At 31.1% G+C, this 20789-nt stretch overlaps 1 protein-coding gene across 1 annotated transcript; it reads left to right on the top strand.

Moving 5' to 3' along the window:
* The first annotated feature begins 13805 nt into the window (after window positions 1-13805).
* LOC147385959 (GABA transporter 1-like) lies at window positions 13806-20426 on the top strand. Its single transcript, XM_086423968.1, has 7 exons — window positions 13806-13991; window positions 14080-14310; window positions 17133-17230; window positions 18277-18463; window positions 18543-18673; window positions 19624-19857; window positions 19988-20426. Exons 1-7 carry the CDS (start codon window positions 13871-13873, stop codon window positions 20366-20368), a joined length of 1383 nt encoding a protein of 460 aa, XP_086280094.1. The 5' UTR covers window positions 13806-13870; the 3' UTR covers window positions 20369-20426.
* The last annotated feature ends 363 nt before the right edge of the window (window positions 20427-20789 follow it).

Below are 20789 nucleotides of genomic sequence, written 5' to 3'. Positions count from 1 at the left end.
CAATAGTTGGGATTTTTGCGTATCTTGATAACATAAATTTAGGAAATACTTATCCAAAGGATAGATCACAACCAAAATTTTGTGTTAAAAAGGTTTGGATCATGTATTTTTTCACGAATCATTCTTCTAGAATCAAGGGATCCTAACCCTTTCTTAAAATATATCGTGTTTTTTTTTTTCTTTTTTGAAACATGATATCCCTATTGGTAGAGGACATAGGATAAGTCCAACCCAAGTTTCCCAGCCATACCTAACAGTACTAATCCATGACCACATGCACCAACTCACACAACACATGTGGCATTTTAATCAAGAAATGGTCCTCTGTTTCGAACTCACAACCCTAAAGGACCAAACTCTACTTGGTGGTTTTACCACTGAGGAACACCCCTAAAAGGTAATAGTGTTTTATTTTAATTAAAGTTTACAACATAATAATATGCATTTGCCTGCACAATTATTTTTGACAATTAAGGATATGTTTTACTGCAGGGAAAATATTTATCTAGCAAATCATATTTTACCGTTCGAGCACATCATGGAAAATTTGTACTCTTTCATTTAGATTGGATTGTATTGGTTTTATTTTTTGTTTAAATTTATTTATTTATTTATTTATTTTTTAGTAAGCTTGATCTAACTAACGCGATAAATTTTCAAATCTTACAAGGGTCGTTGAGCACCTTGAGACATCCAAAAACATGATTTGATGCCATAGGGATGTAGAGGACAAAATTCTATAAAATTTTGTATAAAAAGAAAACATTTAAAATTTTCCATGAAATTTAGAGGGTTAGATTGTCAATTTGATAGTCCATTTGAACTAAACAACCCTTAGTAAGATTTGAAATCTTGCTAAGTAGTAAGGAAATAAAAAATGGTGTGACAGAACCTACATGTATCAAAAGGGTTTATTTGTAATTTAAAATAAAGGATTTTTAAAGATTATATAATTAAAAAAAGATATTTTTATAGTTTTAAAAATTAATCACCTTGATTATAGGGTCATTAATTACAATTTTTATGATTTTTGACCAAAATGACCTTACTTTTATCAAGTTTAAACGAAAAAATGACGACATTTAGGAGATCCAGCCCTATGGAAAATCATCTTCTTAGTGAGGCCGCAAATCTCACGCTCATAGAAAATTATTTTCCTTATTTTTTCTATTTGTTTTGCATCCAAACATTCTCAAATTGAAATTTTTCATGATAAACAATTTTCTTAAGATGTGCCGTGCCCGAGAATAAGTAGTTAAGCATATTTTTTAATTGAAAAATGATATGTTGTTTTAAGAAAACGATCCTATATATAAAAAAACGATCCTATACATATGTAAAAGAAACGAATCCTATATATACAGATTTTTCTAACTTCAAACCATTGGTGATCAAAGTGGATTTTATACATCCAAATCGTTTATCAACCTTCACAAACTAAATTTTAGTTGATTTTATTTCTTAATCTTTAAAAAATGATTTCCTCAACACTATTAATTGAAACAGTCTTCGTATTTGAGAACCATTTATATATTAATTTGAGAAAATAACTTAAACAACTATTTATTTTGAAAAAACCTACTGAACTAACCATGTTTTATATAATACTTTTCAAAACCCTTATCAAATTAACAATTTCATGAATTTTCCTTTATTTTTATATATTTATATTCTTTAACAAAAAGCCTTTGTTTTTTGTCATAAGAAACGGCCTTATTTACTTGTTATAAGAAATGCATTATGATGATGTGACAACGATAATGATGGTGAAATGAAGGCAATGAAGATGATGATACGAAGACCATGATGATCACAACAATATCAATAAAACTATTACAACAACAATAGAAGCAACAACTAATATAAAAACAACAACAACATCAACAACAGCACCAACAACAAAAATAAAACAACACAACTACAGTAACAAAAAAAAAAAAAATAACAATAATAATAATAACAACAACAACAACAACAACAGCAATACCAACATCATAAGGAATAAAACACAACAACAACAACATTTACAAAACATAACAACAGCAATAACATCTACAAAAACACAACACCACCAACAAAAGACAGCAAGTTGCACAATACCACCAACAAAACACAACAGCAATAGCAACAACAATGACAACCACAAAACTCAAAAACAACAATAACCGCAACAACAAGAACAACAATAATAAAACACAACAACACGTCTACAAAACACAACACCACCAACAAAACACAACAGCAACATCAATAACAACAATGACAACAACAATAATGATGATGCTAATGATGAAGGTTAGAACTGCGATGATGGTCAATATCAATCACAACTTTTTTTTGGTTTCTTGAAAAAATTAGTTTAGTTAAAAGTGTAAGAGAGATACATTAATACATTAGTGTGGATTATTATTTTTTAACAAATATGTAAGTTTGAAAATCCTATATACAATTATTTTTTATAACTTGATTGATTCAGTGATTTTTGCAAAATACTTTGACATTTTTTTGTAAAACAAACTACAATTTTTTAAAACTTTCTTACTAGAAAAATGATTCCAAATCAATTTTTAAACGCAAATTAAGATTGATGATTAACATCAAAGTGATATTTTTAAGAGTCTAAAATGTCACTAGACTTTTTGTGTCACTCTAAGCCCATTTTTTTTTATCGATTTCACGAATTTTTAATTCTTAATAGATTATAATGAATTATTAACGATCCCACACATTCTGTGCTATAGTGACATAGAAGGTAGATTTATTTTACTATTTTTTATTTTAAAAAGTATTTATAGATATTTTAATTGACCTTATTCTTTATCATACTTTTATCTACCTCGGTTGCTTAGGTTTTAATTAACACAAGTTAATGAAAGTCATGAACATAGATATCCAAGCGTCAAAAAACCTAAAAATCTAAGCAAATTTGGCAAGAATGATTTTTCTATTTGATCATTTTCATGTAAGGTCTTGTTTCGAATTATTATTATTATTATTACATAATATTAATTTTATATATTTATTTTAGTTGTATTACATTATTTTATATTATATAATTTTAATATTAATATTATTTATGAATTTCACTTACATGATTGGATTATATATCTACATAGGCTACATAAAATATACATATATACATATATATATATATATATATATATATATATATATATGTGTGTGTGTGTGTGTGTGTGTGTATGATTGTTAATCATAGTAGTAACAACAATTACGATGATGATGATGATGATGATGGTGGTGGTGATGATAATGATGAAGGTGAGGTTGACAGAGATGATGGTCGACATTGATCACATATAACATATTTTGTGGTACTTTTTAATAGAACAATATTTTTGTGATTTCTTGAAAAATTATATTTTTGTGTACACGTTTATAATTATTTTTGAATAAAGAAATAGTTTTGAAAATAAGTTTATACAATCAATTTAAAAACTTGGCTGGATCAGTAATTTTAGGAAAATACTCCGACTTCTTTTGTGAAAGTTTATACCTTAGATGTTTTTTTCAATCGTATCAAAAGCATCTATAATTCCCATCCACTTTCACTTTAAGAAGTGCGATATGAACTTCCAGCCTGAGGTCACTTCAGAATTATTCATATTTTAATCTGATCCCAGCACCTAAGGGACTGTATAAACTTTGTTGGTGGTTATCTCCCAAGTTTTTTTTTTACTAACTTACAATGAATCCCACACTAATATTAATCAATCGAGCTCGTCAATTTGAATGGTCGAGTGTGTTATTTTCCTTAATGACGCTACATATGTGCTACAGTTACATAGAAGGTGGATTTTTTTTTTTTACTATTTTGATTTTAAAAAGTACATGTCTATGTATTTTATTATTAGATATTTTACTAGCCTTGGGCTTTATTTAGCTAAAAATCTAAGAAAATTTGATGAGTGTGATTAAAAAATAAAGTTTGAGAGCGGAAATGTCACCCATCCCCCATTCATCTAAATGAGATCCATCAATCAATGTCTATAACTAAGATGGAAATGTAACATAAAAATGAATTCCTTGGGATTTCCTACATTTAGTTGGAGATTAGAGGGTTCAATTATCTCCAGTGGACCTACACACCGAAATTTTATTATATTGATGACTTCAAGCTTTTTGTAGTTGATCATTAGTCTTATTTTTTTGTTATTATTCTATAATTTTCATTTTCCATATTTATTTTACTTTTATAAATGATTATATCATTTTGTTAAAATTTAATATTAATATTATATATAAATTTCAGTGGTTTATATGATTAGATTATATATATATATATATATATATATATATATGTGAGAGAGATATAAAATATATATTTGTGGCTGTTAATTATTTATACTTGTACGTAATTTATCTTACATGATTGGTTTGTATTTATAAAATATGTTGTATATAATAAGATAAACATGAAATTAGAAATTAAATGTTTTATTTTTTTTTCTTATAAATTTATATAAATATTTTATTTTTATTCATATTTTGAGTTATTATTATATCAATCAAGTTGTTTTTTCGAGTGTGTTGGTCCACTAAGAGAAATATTGCTCCCTTTTAAGTCCTGGTTAAGAATTAGGGTGTGCTAATTCTTTGGTCATTTACATATCAATTGGGGTGACATTAGCAAAAATTGTGACAATAGAATCTCTCTTTTTCTAAAAAAATATATATTTAAAACAATTATTTTTTTACTTTTTTATTTATTCGATATTTTTAGATTTTGCCGACTTTTTCAAAAGTTTTCTCTTGCCAAATTATTCCTGAACCCCGATTTTGTACTATGCCACGTTGAAACCGTACTATAAATGCATATCAATTTTATATTGTTTAGACTTTTAGTTAGCATTTGTAACGGAATTAACATACCTCACCATATTTTGAAACTGAACTTGATTCTTTATGAAACTTGTCAATTTCAAACGTCCAAGGCCGCGATTTTCTTCACACAACCCACCATTTTCTTTGGCATCCAAATCTCTAGAAAGGGGAAAAAAATAGGGAAACCAAGTATGATATTTGCCCATTAGCTGGGAAACCAAATATTTACTTGCCCTTTACAACTTTATTTTAAACAACCTATACATATCTTTTAAATAAAGTATGATATTCACCCATTATTTGGGAAACTGAATATTTACTTGCCCTTTACATCCAATTGAATCAACATTCAATAAAATCATCCACCACCACCACCAGCCATTCATTGATTTTAAATTGCCCACAATATAAAATTGATATGCAATTTAAATAAGAAATCTATCAAAACGGTAGAGTTTTCAAATTTATTTACCAAAATGGTAAACTGTAGCAAATATTTTCGACTACAGTAATTTACTGTTTTTTTTTTACCAAAACAGTAAAATCAATTTTTTTTATACCAAAAATACCTTTTTTTTAATCTTATAAGTTAGACTTGCAACTTTGACTATTTGGATGGTCTTGCTACCAAGATTAATTTATTGCCTCCAAAACCTTTTTCATGAAAAACACATATGAGATGATCAAGAAGTAGAAAAAACACCATGATCATCAAGAATTTTTTTTGGAGATTTTTTAATTTATTGTAAAACGGAATCAGTTAATTCAATATAGCTGAGTTTTAAAACACTAGCAGAGATTTATCTAGAAATCCAAAATTTTGAATCGTTTTTAAATTTTTTGAGTTTAAAGAATGGCAAAGGGTTGGTCCTTTCTGTTTAAAACTGCCCGAGTTATAAAAAACTTTCTTTGATGGAAAAAACTCAGTAATCAAACAAACACCAAATAGGAACAAAGAAGAAAAGAAAGTTACCTCAAAGGGACAAGGGTAAGTGGTTGTCGAACTCTTCGGCCGATTGTAAAGAATGCGATCCTGAAAATAATATTGAAGAAAAAACAAGCATTATTTGGAGAGAAATATGAACATTTTTTCTCTAATAATTACTTAAAGATTGTTGGAATGAAATTTGCAAAAAATCCAAATATTTCACATTGAACTTACTCATGTCAACATTATTATGTATTTAAATTTCATAATTTTATAACTTGAGATAAAAACCTCCCATTTTTTGTGCTTATCAGATGGTACAACCAGATATGTGTAGAAGGCTCCACCAAGTGAAAAAACTCCATTTTTTTTATTTGACTTAAAATCCAAATTATAGAAAGAAAAAAATAGATTCTTTTTTTTTCTTGATTCATCCCTAAAAAGAAACAGAAACAAAGCCCAAAGAGGAAAAATTAAAAAATAAAATGAAAACCCAAATATATGGAGAGAAGAATCCGATCCACTAGAATAAGGCAAAACAACTCCAAAAACAGAAGTGCAGAAGCAACATACATTTTCAATTTACATAAAATGGTAGAGAGAGAGAGAGAGAGAAGAGAAGGAAATAAAGACAGAAAATAGAAAATTTTGAAGAAGGGATGGATACATTGGAGACGATACAAAATGGAGAATCAACTACACCTGGAAAAAATATCGTTTAAGGGATTGAAAACTTTAGATCGGATCTAAGAGAAGAATGTCATGAAGCTTCAGATCAGATCTAATTAGGGTTACAGAAGATATAATTAATTAGGGTTCTTCATTTTCTTCAATTAGAGAGAGAGAGAGAGAGAGAGATCAAGCCCTATCTATTCTCAATGATTCTGGAGTTCTTTTGATTTTATCTTCAATTGCAGATAATTTCACAGCTGAAAAACATAGTTGCTTATAAATTCTTCAAGAGATCAAAGACAGAGAAGAAGAGACACTACTCACCTTTCGATTTCTGTGAAACAATAGGTCTTGATTGGATTCGATTCTAATTCTTCACACGGTTGCTTCGGTTCTCCCCTTCTCCTCCTCCTCCTAGGTTAGAGCCACCTCTCTCTCTCTCTCTCTCTCTCTCAATGAATCTCCTAGGTTAGAGCCACCTCTGTCTCTGTCTCTGTCTCTCTGTCTCTCTCTCTCTCTCTCTCTCTCAATGAATCTCACTATTTTCATTGCTTTTGAACTTAAGAGACACCTCTTATAACGGTCTCATATATTTCAAAATTTGGCCGTATGATTGCTTGGATCCAATCCTCTTTTAACGGTCTAATTTCTTTTAAAATGTGGCGTTCATTTGCGGGAATCCAACGGCTGAAAAGGTGCTCTCCAATGCTTTGAGTTTAACTATCAAAAATGTCACTAATTCCTTTAATTGTTATACAAAGTAAAATTAGTTCCGATTTTGATTTGAATATATTTGAGACCAATGGATCAAAATTTTAGCAATCTAAATGGACAACGTACTTTTAAGAACTTAAGAGTATGGTTCCTTGAGAGATAGAAACTAGTAGGTCTATTTTTTGACCTACCCTTATGTTAATTTTGAGGCCCAAGACTGGACCTATTTGCAAATCTCCTGTAGTTCGGCTCAAAGCCATCCAATTGAATCATCCTGGGTAACTCTTATTGTCAAATATAATAATAAAATATTATTTTGATCAATTTATTGTTATTTAGTATGATTTTGATACAATAAAAAAATGGGTTTGGCCTCGCCTGACTCGCGAATGGCCCAAATATAGGTGGGACAAGCTATACATGGATTGGACTTGGATTAAGGTTTTATTTCTTAAGCCCGATCCAAACCCGGCCCAGCCCAATCCATGGATTGTCCTATAAAACCCATGACCTATGCGAACCTTGCTAGTGTTCTGATACCATGTTAGCCAACCAATTACTCTAAAAGACCGATCTATTGGAGAGGGGGAGAACTATGAATATAAGTAGGTCACATGACTTAATTAAGTTAGGTATGACACACCTAAGAGTGGAGGAAAATATACACTCAACAGTGCTATTATAGCTTCCGAAGAACAAGAATCGAATAAGAATTAGTACAAGCGATGCCCCTCAAGATCTGTTTACAGTACATATGCCTTATATCGTTTAATCTTCATGGGTTGACATCCAAGGAAACATCCAAGTATTGGGTGGTTCGTATTACATGGAAGAGAAGTTTTTTACATGGTGTAGTGATTGGACCATACATTTATCGAATTTAGATCACTTTGTTTCATGGTTTACAATGAAGACTATAACGACAACTTAGTCAAAAGAGGGTAAAACATTTTAATATTTACAACAACAAAAATATATCTATTTTTAAAAAAATTATTAAAAACGAATTAAGTCATATTGGACTGTCCAGCGTTTTAGTAACTAGCCAAACTGTCCAACTTTTTAAATGGAGGCTAAATTAGTGAGGTGTTAAAACGCTGGATTGTCCAATGTTTTAACCATTAAAAGGGCATTTTTGGTAAAGCAATGTATTATAACACATTAAAATGCTGGACTGTCCAGCAACTTTTAATTCATTTTTAGTAATTTTTGAAAAAATAGATTCTTTTTTGTGTAAATATTAAAATATTTTGCACTCTTTAGTAATTTACCTTTTTTTTTTAATGAGAGCTACTATTTCCACACCAAATTTTACTAATACCAAACCAATTTTTATATAAATCACCAAAGAATTCGCAGAGTTGGTGTGGCATCACCAGTTCTTGCGAGATAATTTTGTCTTTGTAGATTATAACACATTTCCATGGTGTACAATTTAATGGATTGCGAATGATGATGGGTACTGTTGATATTTAACAATAATTGATTTTTTTTTTTTTTGTAACAAGAGTTTCTAACAAAATCGAAAATGCAAGATTCTTAAGAAAAAATTCTCGATTTTTGAGAAGTCGATATGAATAATTTTTTAATAATGTTGAAGTGACCTCAAGATTGTATCTCATATTGCACTTTCCTAATGTGGAAGTGTGTAGGAACCACGGATGCTTTTCATCTAGATACGAGTGAAAAATCATTTATGATTTCTACATACTTCCATCTTAGGAAAGAGCGATATGACGTATAATCTTGAGGTCACTGCAGCACGACTCATAATTTTTTGGTTTGGAATTTGGATCATCCTAGAGTTGTCAATGGGCCGGGGTTTGGCTTGATCTGACCCATTATGAATTGGGTTTGGGTTTAATTATTAAGTCCATTTAACTATCGGGCGGGATGGTCTAAGCCTATTTAATAATAGGCTTAGTTTTGGGATTTGGTGGGTCGTGCGAAATAGGGGTGCACATTGGATCGGGTAAATCCGTGAACTGAACCAATCCAAAGCCTTTTAGATTGGATTGGTTCGGATTGAGCATGGTTTGGTTCGGGTAAGGATTGTAAACAAAACTGATTGATTTGGTTCGGTTCCGGATTAGGCATATAATAGAACCGAATCAATTTTTATATTTATTATAATATATATTTAAAAATAAAATATAATCTTAAAAGACAAAAGGTAAAAACATTCAAACAATACTCAGTCTCAAACCCCTTTCTTAGTTTCTTTCATCTATTTTCTAATTTTTTTATGATTTTCATTTTTGATGTGTTATGAAGTCAATGCTTTTAAGTCATATTTAATTACCATTGAACTAGACAATAAAAAGTGGTGAACTTGATACTAAGTGGTGAGCTCGACAATAAAAATATTGAACTCAACACTATAAATGTGATCCAATTTTTTTTTCTGTTATTTTTTTTTCATTTTGTTTACTATGATATTGGATAAATCTTCTCGAAATATCTAAAATGTATATATGATAGTCATAAAATGGACACTCAAGTCAAAAGTTACAATAAAACCTTCAAAAACATTATAATCTTAATTTCGCTCTTCATTTTTTTAATTTTTTTATAAATCCTCGAAAAAAAAAATCTAAATGCTCCATTTATCATTTATGATATATATATATATATATATAAACAAACGTAGAAAATAATCATAATCTCCATTTGAAAACCTAAGTATGTTAAGTAGATGAGAAAAATAGATAATTTGGGTATTTCAAAAACAATATAACTTTAAATGAGGTCCAGGCCTAAGAAAATAAACTTTTTTTCCCAATTGGACTATTTAACAAAACCTATAAACTATTTAGAAAAAGTCCTTCCACCAAGGTCCTTTAAGTAATTTTTTAAAAGGGGATTTCTTGGACATGGGTAATTGATTATTAATTTGTGGAAATTAATAAATAAAAAAAAGTTAGTATTCTGAAAAAATTACTCAACCAACATGTTTTTGAAATATATATATATATTGTTGTGTTTTGTAGATATTGTTGTGTTTTGTTGTTGTTATTATTGTTACTGCCGTTGATGTTATTGCTATTGTTGTTATGTTTTGTTGATATTGTTGTTGATGTGTTGTTGTTTCTATATTAGTTGTTGCAATAGTTTTATTGATATTGTTGTGATCATCATGGTCTTCGTATCATCATCATTCATCATCTTCATTGCCATCATCTCACCATCATTATCATTGTCACATCATCATAATACATTTATAAGGGTTTTAAAAAGTATTATATAAAACATGGTTAGTTCAGTAGGTTTTTTCAAAATAAATAGTTGTTTAAGTTATTTTCTGAAATTAATATATAAATTGTTCTCAAATATGAAGACTGTTTCAATTAATAGTGTTGAGGAAATCATTTTTTAAAGAACAAAAAATAAAATCAACTAAAAATTAGTTTGTGAGGTTGATAAACTACTTGATGTATAAAATCCACTTTGATCACCAATGGTTTGAAATTAGAAACTTTTTTCTATATAAGATTCGTTTCTTAGAACAAATTATCATTTTTCAATTAAAAAAAAATGTTTAACTACTTTTTCTCGGGCATGGCACATCTTAAGGAAATTTTTTATAATGAAAATTTTCAATTTGAGAATGTTTGGATGCAAAACAAATAGAAAAAATGAGGAAAATGATTTTCTACGCACATGAGATTTGTGGCCTCACTAAGAAGATGATTTTCCATAGGGCATAGAATTTGGATCTCCTAAATGCCGTTATTTTTTTATTTAAACTTGGTAAAAGTAAGGTCATTTTGATCAATACTCTCTTCCCTACTTCCCTACTTCGCTACTTCAACATATATAGATTCGGAAAAATCAAATTGTTAATATGAAAAAATACACTGTCTCTAAAGAGAACTTGTCAGTTACGATCGAAATAATGGGAACACTGAATTCCATTGTTCCTAAATGACACGTGACATTATTTCTTAGGTTGGAGAATTTATCCCTATTTATAGAATAAGGAATCTGATTTTATACGTTTTTTCCCAACCTTATCTCCATTTATTTCAGGATAAGGATCGTGTAAGATCTTCTCTCCAAGAATCCCATTTAGTTTTGTTGCTCAATTCTCGAAATCTCAAGGATTAAACCACTTCTTACTCATGGAATTCCATTCTCCCAACCCATATAGCCTCGGTAAATAACCGAGCATTTGTTCAGTTACGATCAAAAGAATGGGAACATTGAATTCCGTTGTTCCTAAATGACACGTGGCATTATTTCTTAGGTTGGAGAATTTATCCCTCCACAGAGTTCATTAACTATTGTTGGACAAAAGATCTCTCTTTTTTTTTTTTTTTCTGATAGATAATCTAGATTTAATCCTTCGACCTGTCCAAATAAAAGCCCAAACACCCCACTATTTCATATCTCAAATAATTTTTTTTTATGAAGAACGAACACCTACCATGGTGAAATTCATGCTTTTGATGCTCTAAGAAAACTATTATAATGAAAATGGGGACTAGAGTTGCTCCAGAGTTGTAGAAAGACAACTTTTAATGGATTATGACAAATAGCAAGAACAAGGAAAGGGTAGTGTGGTGTGAAAAAAGATATTGGTTATCAACAAATCCATATGCACCATTGTTAATTTCGTAATTAAAATGTAATATTAGAAAAAAAAAAAAGGGCAAATAGTGTATTTTGATGATAAAAAAACAAATTTGGAAGACCCAAAATACCTCAACATTTACATTTAACCTACTTATCTAGGTCATTTTAAAGGACCAAATTACAAACTCACAAGCTTTATATTGACATTGTAAGAGTTTCCATTTTTTATAGAGATTTTCTATTGTCACCCCAACTTTTACTTATCACACTCCAATTAAATTTAAAATAAATAAATCGATCAATGGTTGGAATTTTCTAATCCTAATTGTAAACAGCTGCTGAAGTTGTTTGAATGTGCTATTGTTACGTACCTAGATTATAGGCATAAGGACTATGTTAGTTAAGATTTGGATTAGGAATTAGGATATTGAACAATGCTGAAGTAACATTGAAATATACATCACGAGGGACATTCTTAATGTGGATGTGTGTCAGAATTGTAGATACTTTCATCGAGATCTAACTCGTATATCAATAAAAAGTATCTATAATTCTGACACACAACCACGTCAAAAATGCCCCCCAACATTTCAATGTTACTCCAGCACAACTCTTAGGGTTTAGGGGATCTACTCGGTAGCAGCCTTGGGATGGGGCCTAAATATTTGGAGGAGTTTTGGTCTAGTAAACACTTGGTTCACACTATGAACTTTAAACCCATCCATTTACTAAACATATCCAGCCCATTATATATTCAGAACCAAGTGTTTACCAGACCAAAAGGGTATGATTTGGATTGAGGGCTTTGTGTTAATGGATAATTGGACCTAAAGGAAGACCTGGACTTGGTTAATTTGGCAGACGTATGATGTTAGTGAGTCAAATGGGCTGGGTTTAGGAAAAACATATTCTTATGTTGGTGGAAGGGGTGCATATGGTTCGGATTTATCGTAAAGTCAGAATCGAATCAAACATGATTGGTTCTACAAATTTGGAATCGAACTAATCCAATTATCATATAGAACCGAACCAATCCAAACCAACCTTGATTCAAATTGGTTTGGATCGATTCTCGGTTCTCATACTTACTATTTTCAATAGTAAAATTAAATAGTTAAAACTTAAAATTAAACAAAATATCATACATAACACATATCACGCATGAACAAAGTATCATGCACAATACATTAAAAATAAAAATCATGAAAAAAATATTAGAAAATATATTAAATAAACTAAGAAAAGTGGCGAGTAGAGAGCTGAAGGAGACGAACGGCTAGGTTTTCTTCAAAGAACTTGAAGAAGAGAGAATAGATCAAAGAAACTAAGAAAGGGATTTAAGACTTTAAGTATTGTTTAAATGTTTTTATCTTTTGTCTTTTAAGATTATATGTATATATATATATTATAATAAATGTAAAAATTGGTTCGATTCTTGGATTGGTTCGGTTCTCGGATTTATCTGATCCAATATGCACCCCTAGGTGGAATGGTGTACGTGAACAAATACCTTCGTAGGGTTTTTCGAGAGTCACTCAAATTAGTAGCTAAGCCGATAGGGAGTCTTACCTATATCCAACGAGTCATGGTGAATGCACATGGTTTAGCTATGCAGATGACATGGTAAAAGTACAGAATCATGATCTTATTCATTGGGATACACATGAAAAAGATGTGCAGTTCCATTCACATCATTATTCAATGAAGATGGGAGATTAATCTGATTTGAGGTTGAGCAGATCAATTAGTAAAAGTTGGTGTGGCAATAATAGGTCTCGTAGTTATTAGTTAATGCGTGAAATTACAAAAAGACCCCTGAACGTAAGAGTCAGGCTAGCGTCACTAACTTGGTAAGATTTCAAATCTTTTACCAAATTAGTAATTTTAGAAGCACGTGTCGCTTGGAGTACTGTAGATGGAAATCGAAGATATTAATTGGAAAGGAATAGTACTGTTGAACCTTAAGTGATGTAGGTTGTTGTTGGTGAAGAAAAAGAATCAACAATAGTGGCTGTTGGTTTGTTTGGTTGAAACTTGTAAAACTAATCATCGCTTAGCCTCCTTTTTGTACGGAAATCGATCCAAACGTTGCAAGAGAAAGAGAGACAGAGACAGAGAGAGATTGGGTACTCAAGTTCAATGGCAGTAAATAATGGAGACGAAGAACAGACTCCCAAACTTTCTCCTTCTTCCTTCACTGCTCAATTTCAGAATCAAAAGGATCTTGACGCTGGTGCTCTCTTCGTTCTTAAATCCGAAGGTCAGCTCACAACATCAAAATTACTGTTTTTTTTTTTTCTGAAAAATAAAATTTAGGGAAATAATAGGTGTTTGATTTGTGATTACAGGGTCATGGATACATAGTGGATACCATCTAACGACTTCGATAGTGGCACCAGCACTTCTGAGCTTGCCCTTCGCATTTGCTTCGCTTGGATGGGTTGCTGGAATCTTTTGTCTCGTAGTTGGAGCTTTGGTCACGTTTTACTCTTATAATTTGATCTCACTTGTTCTTGAACACCATGCACAGATGGGCCGCCGCCACCTTCGATTCCGCGACATGGCCCATGACATTTTAGGTATGATTTTTTATTTTTTTTTATATCTTCTAATTGGTTTTTAATTATACTTGCAAGCTAACAAATGGTCACAATATGCATGAAAAAACTTGTAAGAAAAAAAAAATTTAAAAAGATAAATTTTAACCATTAGTTTGATTTTTAATGTGATAATTCACAAAGACACCAACAGTCCTTTTTCGAAACCTTTGATCAGGTGAGAAAAAAAGGCGTTTTTTTAATCGTGAGGCATAATCAATCGCGACTCCATGACGTGACAAATTCGGAATTATAAATCTATACGCCTTGGGATACACGATTGCAGTTTCTCACAAAAAGTTCATCTCGATGGAGATGATATCAAAATTTATCCAGTTAGGGAGTCAAAGTCATATTACTAGGATTTTTTTATTATTATTATTAAAAATATAAGTCATAAACTCCATAGGATTTCGTATTACATGACCAACATGACAATCAATGTGACTCAAATAAGGATGTAAGATATATTCTAATTTATTAAGATGTATCTCAATTTATCTTAATATACATAAAGAATTGTGTTGGAATAATTTTACTTCACATTTTTAGATATGAAAGTCAATAAGTGTGAATTGAAGTCATTGTAATATTATTATATTATAAATCTAATTAATCGGACACAAAGTTGGCTACCCCTTCATTCTCAATGGATGCATTTGATGTCGACAAAAAAAAAGCACCCTTTGTTAAAATCTAAAAAGAAAAACACTTTTCTGTACAAGTTAATCAGTAAAATGTCCTCAATGTCTCTTTTTGTGGCATTTATATGGTGTCATACGGATCTGCATTACAAAATTTTAAGAATTAAAAAAAAAATTAAAAATTATTAAAAAAAATTAAATATTTTAATATTTAAAAAAATTATTTTTTTTAAATTATCAAAAACAAATTAAGTCGTCGATCAATCCAGTGTTTTGATAGCTTGTTTTAACACCCTTGCAATTCACCCTCCACTTAAAATGTTGGGCTGTCGAGCATTCTTTTTTATAATTAAAAAAATATAGATTTTTTTTATAAATATTAAAATATTTAACCGTCTTTTACTAATTTTCTAAAAAAATGATATTTGGATTTTAATTTAAAATTGTGAAGTTTGTGACCATTCATTTTTAAGTCTAAAAAAAAAAAAATTCTTTTTAAAAATTTAAATCCGATGTGGGCCGTGGCTCTAGAATCTGAGGGGACTGTGTAAGTCGGCCCACATATCAACTTACGTACGCCGCACGACATCAAAATCTTAAATGGCGTACCTTAGCAGATAAATTACACCTAATAATGGGGAACACTGCACACCCCACATGGTCGACTAACGAGTGATGGATGCTGTACTGGCGTTGTTCAAGTTTGTGTGATAGATGGACCTCTATTTTGTCAGATAGTGAGTCACAAAGGTTTTGTTTCTTTTGAAATTAAATAATCAATATTTAATACTTTAAATGTTTCTAATCATCTAGTCTTTTATTGGAAAATTAAATGTAAGGATGAAAAGAATTTATAATAAATATACAAAAATACAAAAAACAAAAAACGGTTTTGAAAATGAAGTTTGGATTGGATCATCATCAACTTTTCGCAAATGTTTTAACTGTAAATGTACGGTTAAGATTGTTTGTCCATAATATCAGATAAGTGGCCAACACCTACACGGCTTAGTGGCGCTTAGTGCGTGGAACTATAGAATTGGTGGGCCCAAGCGTTTTGAATACGGGCACGTTACCTTTGTTGTGTCGGCGGCCCATCTATCGATTAGCTGTAGTTTTCAAAAGTTTTCACTTTTGAATAAAGAAATTATCAGTTTGACATTGTGAAATATCTCAAAGGAAAATATATTATAAGATTTGAGTCATGCTGACGTGACATAAGAATTTACTGCCATTCTCACATTTCTGACGTGGAGGTGCTCACATAACGGTAGATGCTTTTTGCTCGTATCTCGAGGAAAAGCATATGTGGTATCACATTCACGTGTTGAAAAACAAAGTCCGCTGAGATTTTCCATAAGATTTTGGTCAAAATTACCATAAAAGAAGTGAGGGAAAAAAAAACACAAACTTTCGTGTAAAAAAGGTGAAGCTTTTTCCAAACTTTGACAATTTACAAGTTAGAATTAGGGGTGTGAATGGGTCGGTTCTAGTTCGGTTCTACACGACTTGACTCTTGATTAAAATCATTAATTTTTCTTCTATTAGTTATTATTTTCAAATAAATGGAATCGAAAAAAATTATCTTTAAATAATTTCAGTTCTTGAGATATGTTGGTCCACCTTGATTCTGATTCTCAATTGGTTCGACTAATTTTGAGGTCATGGGTTCAAGTTCAGTTTACTCATAATTAAAAAAAAGAGTTGCAACTCTAATCAGTTCTAATAAAAAGGGAATTAGAATCATCTAATCAATTTTAATTTCAATTTGTTAGAGAACTAAGTAATAAGTTCAATCAGCATGAACTCGTGGCTTGATTTACAATATCTCTTTGTTGACCCAATCATTTGCCTCTCTCTCCTTCTACGACTTCTTCTTTTTCACTCCAAGGCTTCCTTCAAAAATTTGTTCTTGGGATAGTTGAGTTGAAGTTCACACAATCGAACAACTTTTTCCTTGGTTTAGATGAAAAAAAGAGTCACATTTATTAAATCATTACACCATGTAAAGACCTTATTTATCCATCTCATCAACACCCTACAATAATTATTATGAAGCAACATTTGCAATCTCCACAACAAAGAAAATAAAAGAAGAGCCATTGGAAGTAATATAAAATTCAAATTATTATTTGTTATCTAACAGTTGGAAATTGTCAGGTCCAAGATGGGGTCGCTATTTTGTGGGCCCAATTCAGTTCATGGTCTGTTATGGTGCAGTTGTTGGTTCTACCCTTCTTGCGGGACAGTGCATGAAGGTTAGCCTTTTTTGTCTTAATATGTATTTGATAATTAAATAAAGGGACCAACTAATTGCACACAACTAATCATTGGTTGCACCCAAACCTTTAAAAAATCTTGTTTTTTTTTTTATTATTTATTTATATATAACAGCTTTTTTAACCTATTTGTTGCATTTCAATACGTTATCTTTTAGGGTTTAAAGCTTATTCATCTTCCTACAACTTTGTATTCTCTGTTTGTGCTCTACTTTGCTCATGATCTCTGCCTGTGCTCTATTTTTCTTGTGATTGATTTTGCTTGTATTTTCTTTGAAGTTGAAGCATTTCTTGTAAAATGATTTCGAAATGTGTAATTTTGTAAATATGATTTAGAAACGGTCAAGTACTCCTTGCAAAAGTTGTTGAACCAACGATAATTTCTATGAGCATGATTGAGGTAGAAGAAAAAAAGTGAAAATAAAATATAAAAAAGCTGCAACATATTTTATTTTCCTTATTGAGTGTAATTATCCAATGATGAGAATTTTTTAAGTGGAGTGCAATTGGTAATGGATGGTGTACAACTGGTCGACCCCTTAAATAAATTTACATAGATCATAAATAATATTGGCCCAACTCCAAATAATACATAAGAATATTTTTTGAGAGAACATTTTCAATTATGCTATTTAAACTAAAACTACACCTAATGACTGATGACCATTATTATGGCAATCAATGGGCCAGGTCTTGGCCGGTCCAGCATAATTGGGGTTTAGGTAATTTATCTAGGCCTGTTTATTATCATGTAAGGTAAGGACCGAGTATGTTTAGATAAGGGCTCATAGTTGGGAGATAGGCCCAGCCCATAACTTACATTTTATTATATTTATTATTTATATATGAAATTCATGTGCCAACTTAGGAAGCTGGCACCTTCATATGGTAGATTATGTCTTTGAAAGTTTGCTTTAAATTACCCGTTTATTACTTTTTTGATAATTTTTCAAGAATTATTTATTTCTAATAATTATAAAAATATATTATTATTATTTTTAATAATGTTCCGATATGTTTTTCAGACAATTTACTTGGTGTCGAACCCAGACGGGAGGATGAAATTATTCGAGTTCATAATTATATTTGGAGGTTTACTTCTGATTTTGGCACAATTCCCATCTTTCCACTCACTTAGACACATAAACCTTGTGTCTTTGCTATTGTGTCTTGGCTATAGCGCCTGTGCCACAGCCGGTTCAATCTACTTAGGTAACAAAAACTTTTATTAGAAATTGAATGATGGCTTTAAAGTAAAATTAACTAATTATTAAGGGTAATTCTGTCTCAGGAAGTTCATCAAAGGGCCCACCCAAGGATTATTCACTGAGTGATGATAAAGTAAATCGTGTGTTTGGAATCTTCAATGCTATTGCCATCATTGCTACCACGTTTGGGAATGGAATCATTCCAGAAATTCAGGTTTGCATTATATCTGTTACCAAACAGACTTCAATTTTATGAAAATAAAATACTGATCCCTAGGAAAATTATGCTTTTTTTCCTCCCATCTCAACCTTACCCTTGATCCTCTAGATGAATTTTCTTTTATTAGAAACAAATATTTTTTTAAATTATTTAGTAGAGCTGCTATTGGCATGCCAACTCTTACTTATTACACTCCAATTAAAAATTAAGCACACTCTTCAAACATTACAAAGATTTAAATTATAATCCCAACATTACAAAACATTATTGTTTACAATTATGATTAGGTTCATATAAAATCCTAAACCCAAAAAATAGAAATCTAACAACAACAAAAAAGATAGAGAGAGCTTCTGTTGGCACCTTGACTTTTATGTCAAAATTTCGGTTTCGATTCACTGTTCATTTTAATTCCCAAAACATGTTTTTTTCAGTGAATTCGTCATTTTTATAATAAACGAATTCATAGATAAATTACCTACGAGATCGTTGATATGGAAAAATCACTCGTATTTTATTAACAAATTCATAGATTATAAAAGTGATGAATTCACTGAAAAAACATGTTTTGGGAATTAAAATGAACAATGTACCGGACTTGGAATTTCGTCATACTCAGCGTACGAAATGAAGATTTGCCCTTTTTTTTATTTTTAATTGGGGTGTAACAAGTAAAAGTTAGAGTGCCAATAGCAGCTCTCTTTCAAAATGCGCTGATTTTTTGTGAGGACTTGTAAATTCCTCCCATCGCAAAAGAAGATCTAGAAATGAGAACATTTTTTTTTTTTTTTAATAGAGGAACACAACCTAGTGTTTAGCTCTATCAATCAGTAACTATTATCTTCCATTCTTGGAGATCCGTGGATCATATTTCCCTCTCTATCGTCAAGATCATGTCGAATAAAATCTTGAATTATGTAACCTATCCAAAAAAAATTTTACAGGCCACATTAGCACCTCCAGTGGAAGGGAAGATGTTCAAGGGACTATCTGTTTGCTACACTGTTTTGATCATAACTTTCTTTAGCGTCGCCATCTCTGGCTATTGGGCATTCGGAAACCAAGCCGAGGGAATAATTCTCAGCAACTTCTTGGACAATGGGAAGTCTTTGGTTCCCAAATGGTTTCTTTTGATCACTAACCTCTTCACTCTCCTCCAATTATCCGCGGTCAGTGTGGTAAGTAAAAAAATCTTAACCAATAGACCTCAAAAGTCTTATCTTGAAAATTTGGGGTTTTCTGAACAAATATCGTCCACGTCTTCTATTATCATGTCAATGTGACCAATTATAAATTATAACCATGCAGGTTTACCTACAACCCACTAACGAAGTGCTCGAGAATTTGTTCGCAGACCCCACCAGGGATCAATTCTCAGCTCGCAATGTCGCGCCTAGACTGATTTTTCGAACATTATCTGTTGTTATAGCTACAACAATTGCAGCCATGCTTCCATTCTTCGGAGATATTAATGCGGTTATTGGTGCTTTTGGATTCATGCCTCTCGATTTTGTCTTGCCCGTTGTCTTCTTTAACATTACATTTAGACCATCGAGGCATGGGTCAATTTTTTGGGTAAATACGATGATTGCGGTTGTATTCTCGGTGTTGGGAGTGATAGCAGCAGTTGCAGCCGTTCGACAAATAGGTCTTGATGCCAAAAATTATCAATTGTTTGCTAATGTGTGATCGCACAGATTAAACAATGTATACCGCTCCAGAAATCTGTAGCAATTTTTTGCTTCAACTCTTGTTTATGCATTCCACTTTGTCTAAAACTACGTCTTCTATTATTGAAAATTTGTATGATAAAAAATAAATAGGATTACTGTTGAAGTGATCTCAAGATTGACCTCATTTCCCACTTTTCTGACGTGGAAGTGTGTTGGAACCAAAGATGTTTTTCAGCAAGATATGAGTGAAAAGCATCTAATGGTTTTGTGCGCACCTCCACATCAGAAAAGTGTGAAATGAGGTCAATCTTGAGGTCACTCATACACAACTCAAAAATAGATGGGGTATATAACAAGAATAATGCTGAAGTGACCTCAGGCTCGAACCTCATATCTCACTTTTTGACGTGAAAGTGTATGGGAACCATAGATGCTTA

This window comes from Akebia trifoliata, chromosome 14 (genome assembly GCF_017979445.1).
Source record: "Akebia trifoliata isolate Shusen 1 chromosome 14, ASM1797944v1, whole genome shotgun sequence".
NCBI lineage: Eukaryota > Viridiplantae > Streptophyta > Magnoliopsida > Ranunculales > Lardizabalaceae > Akebia > Akebia trifoliata.
The sequence above is the reverse complement of the archived record's forward strand: the minus strand, read 5'-3'. Positions and strand labels throughout refer to the sequence as shown.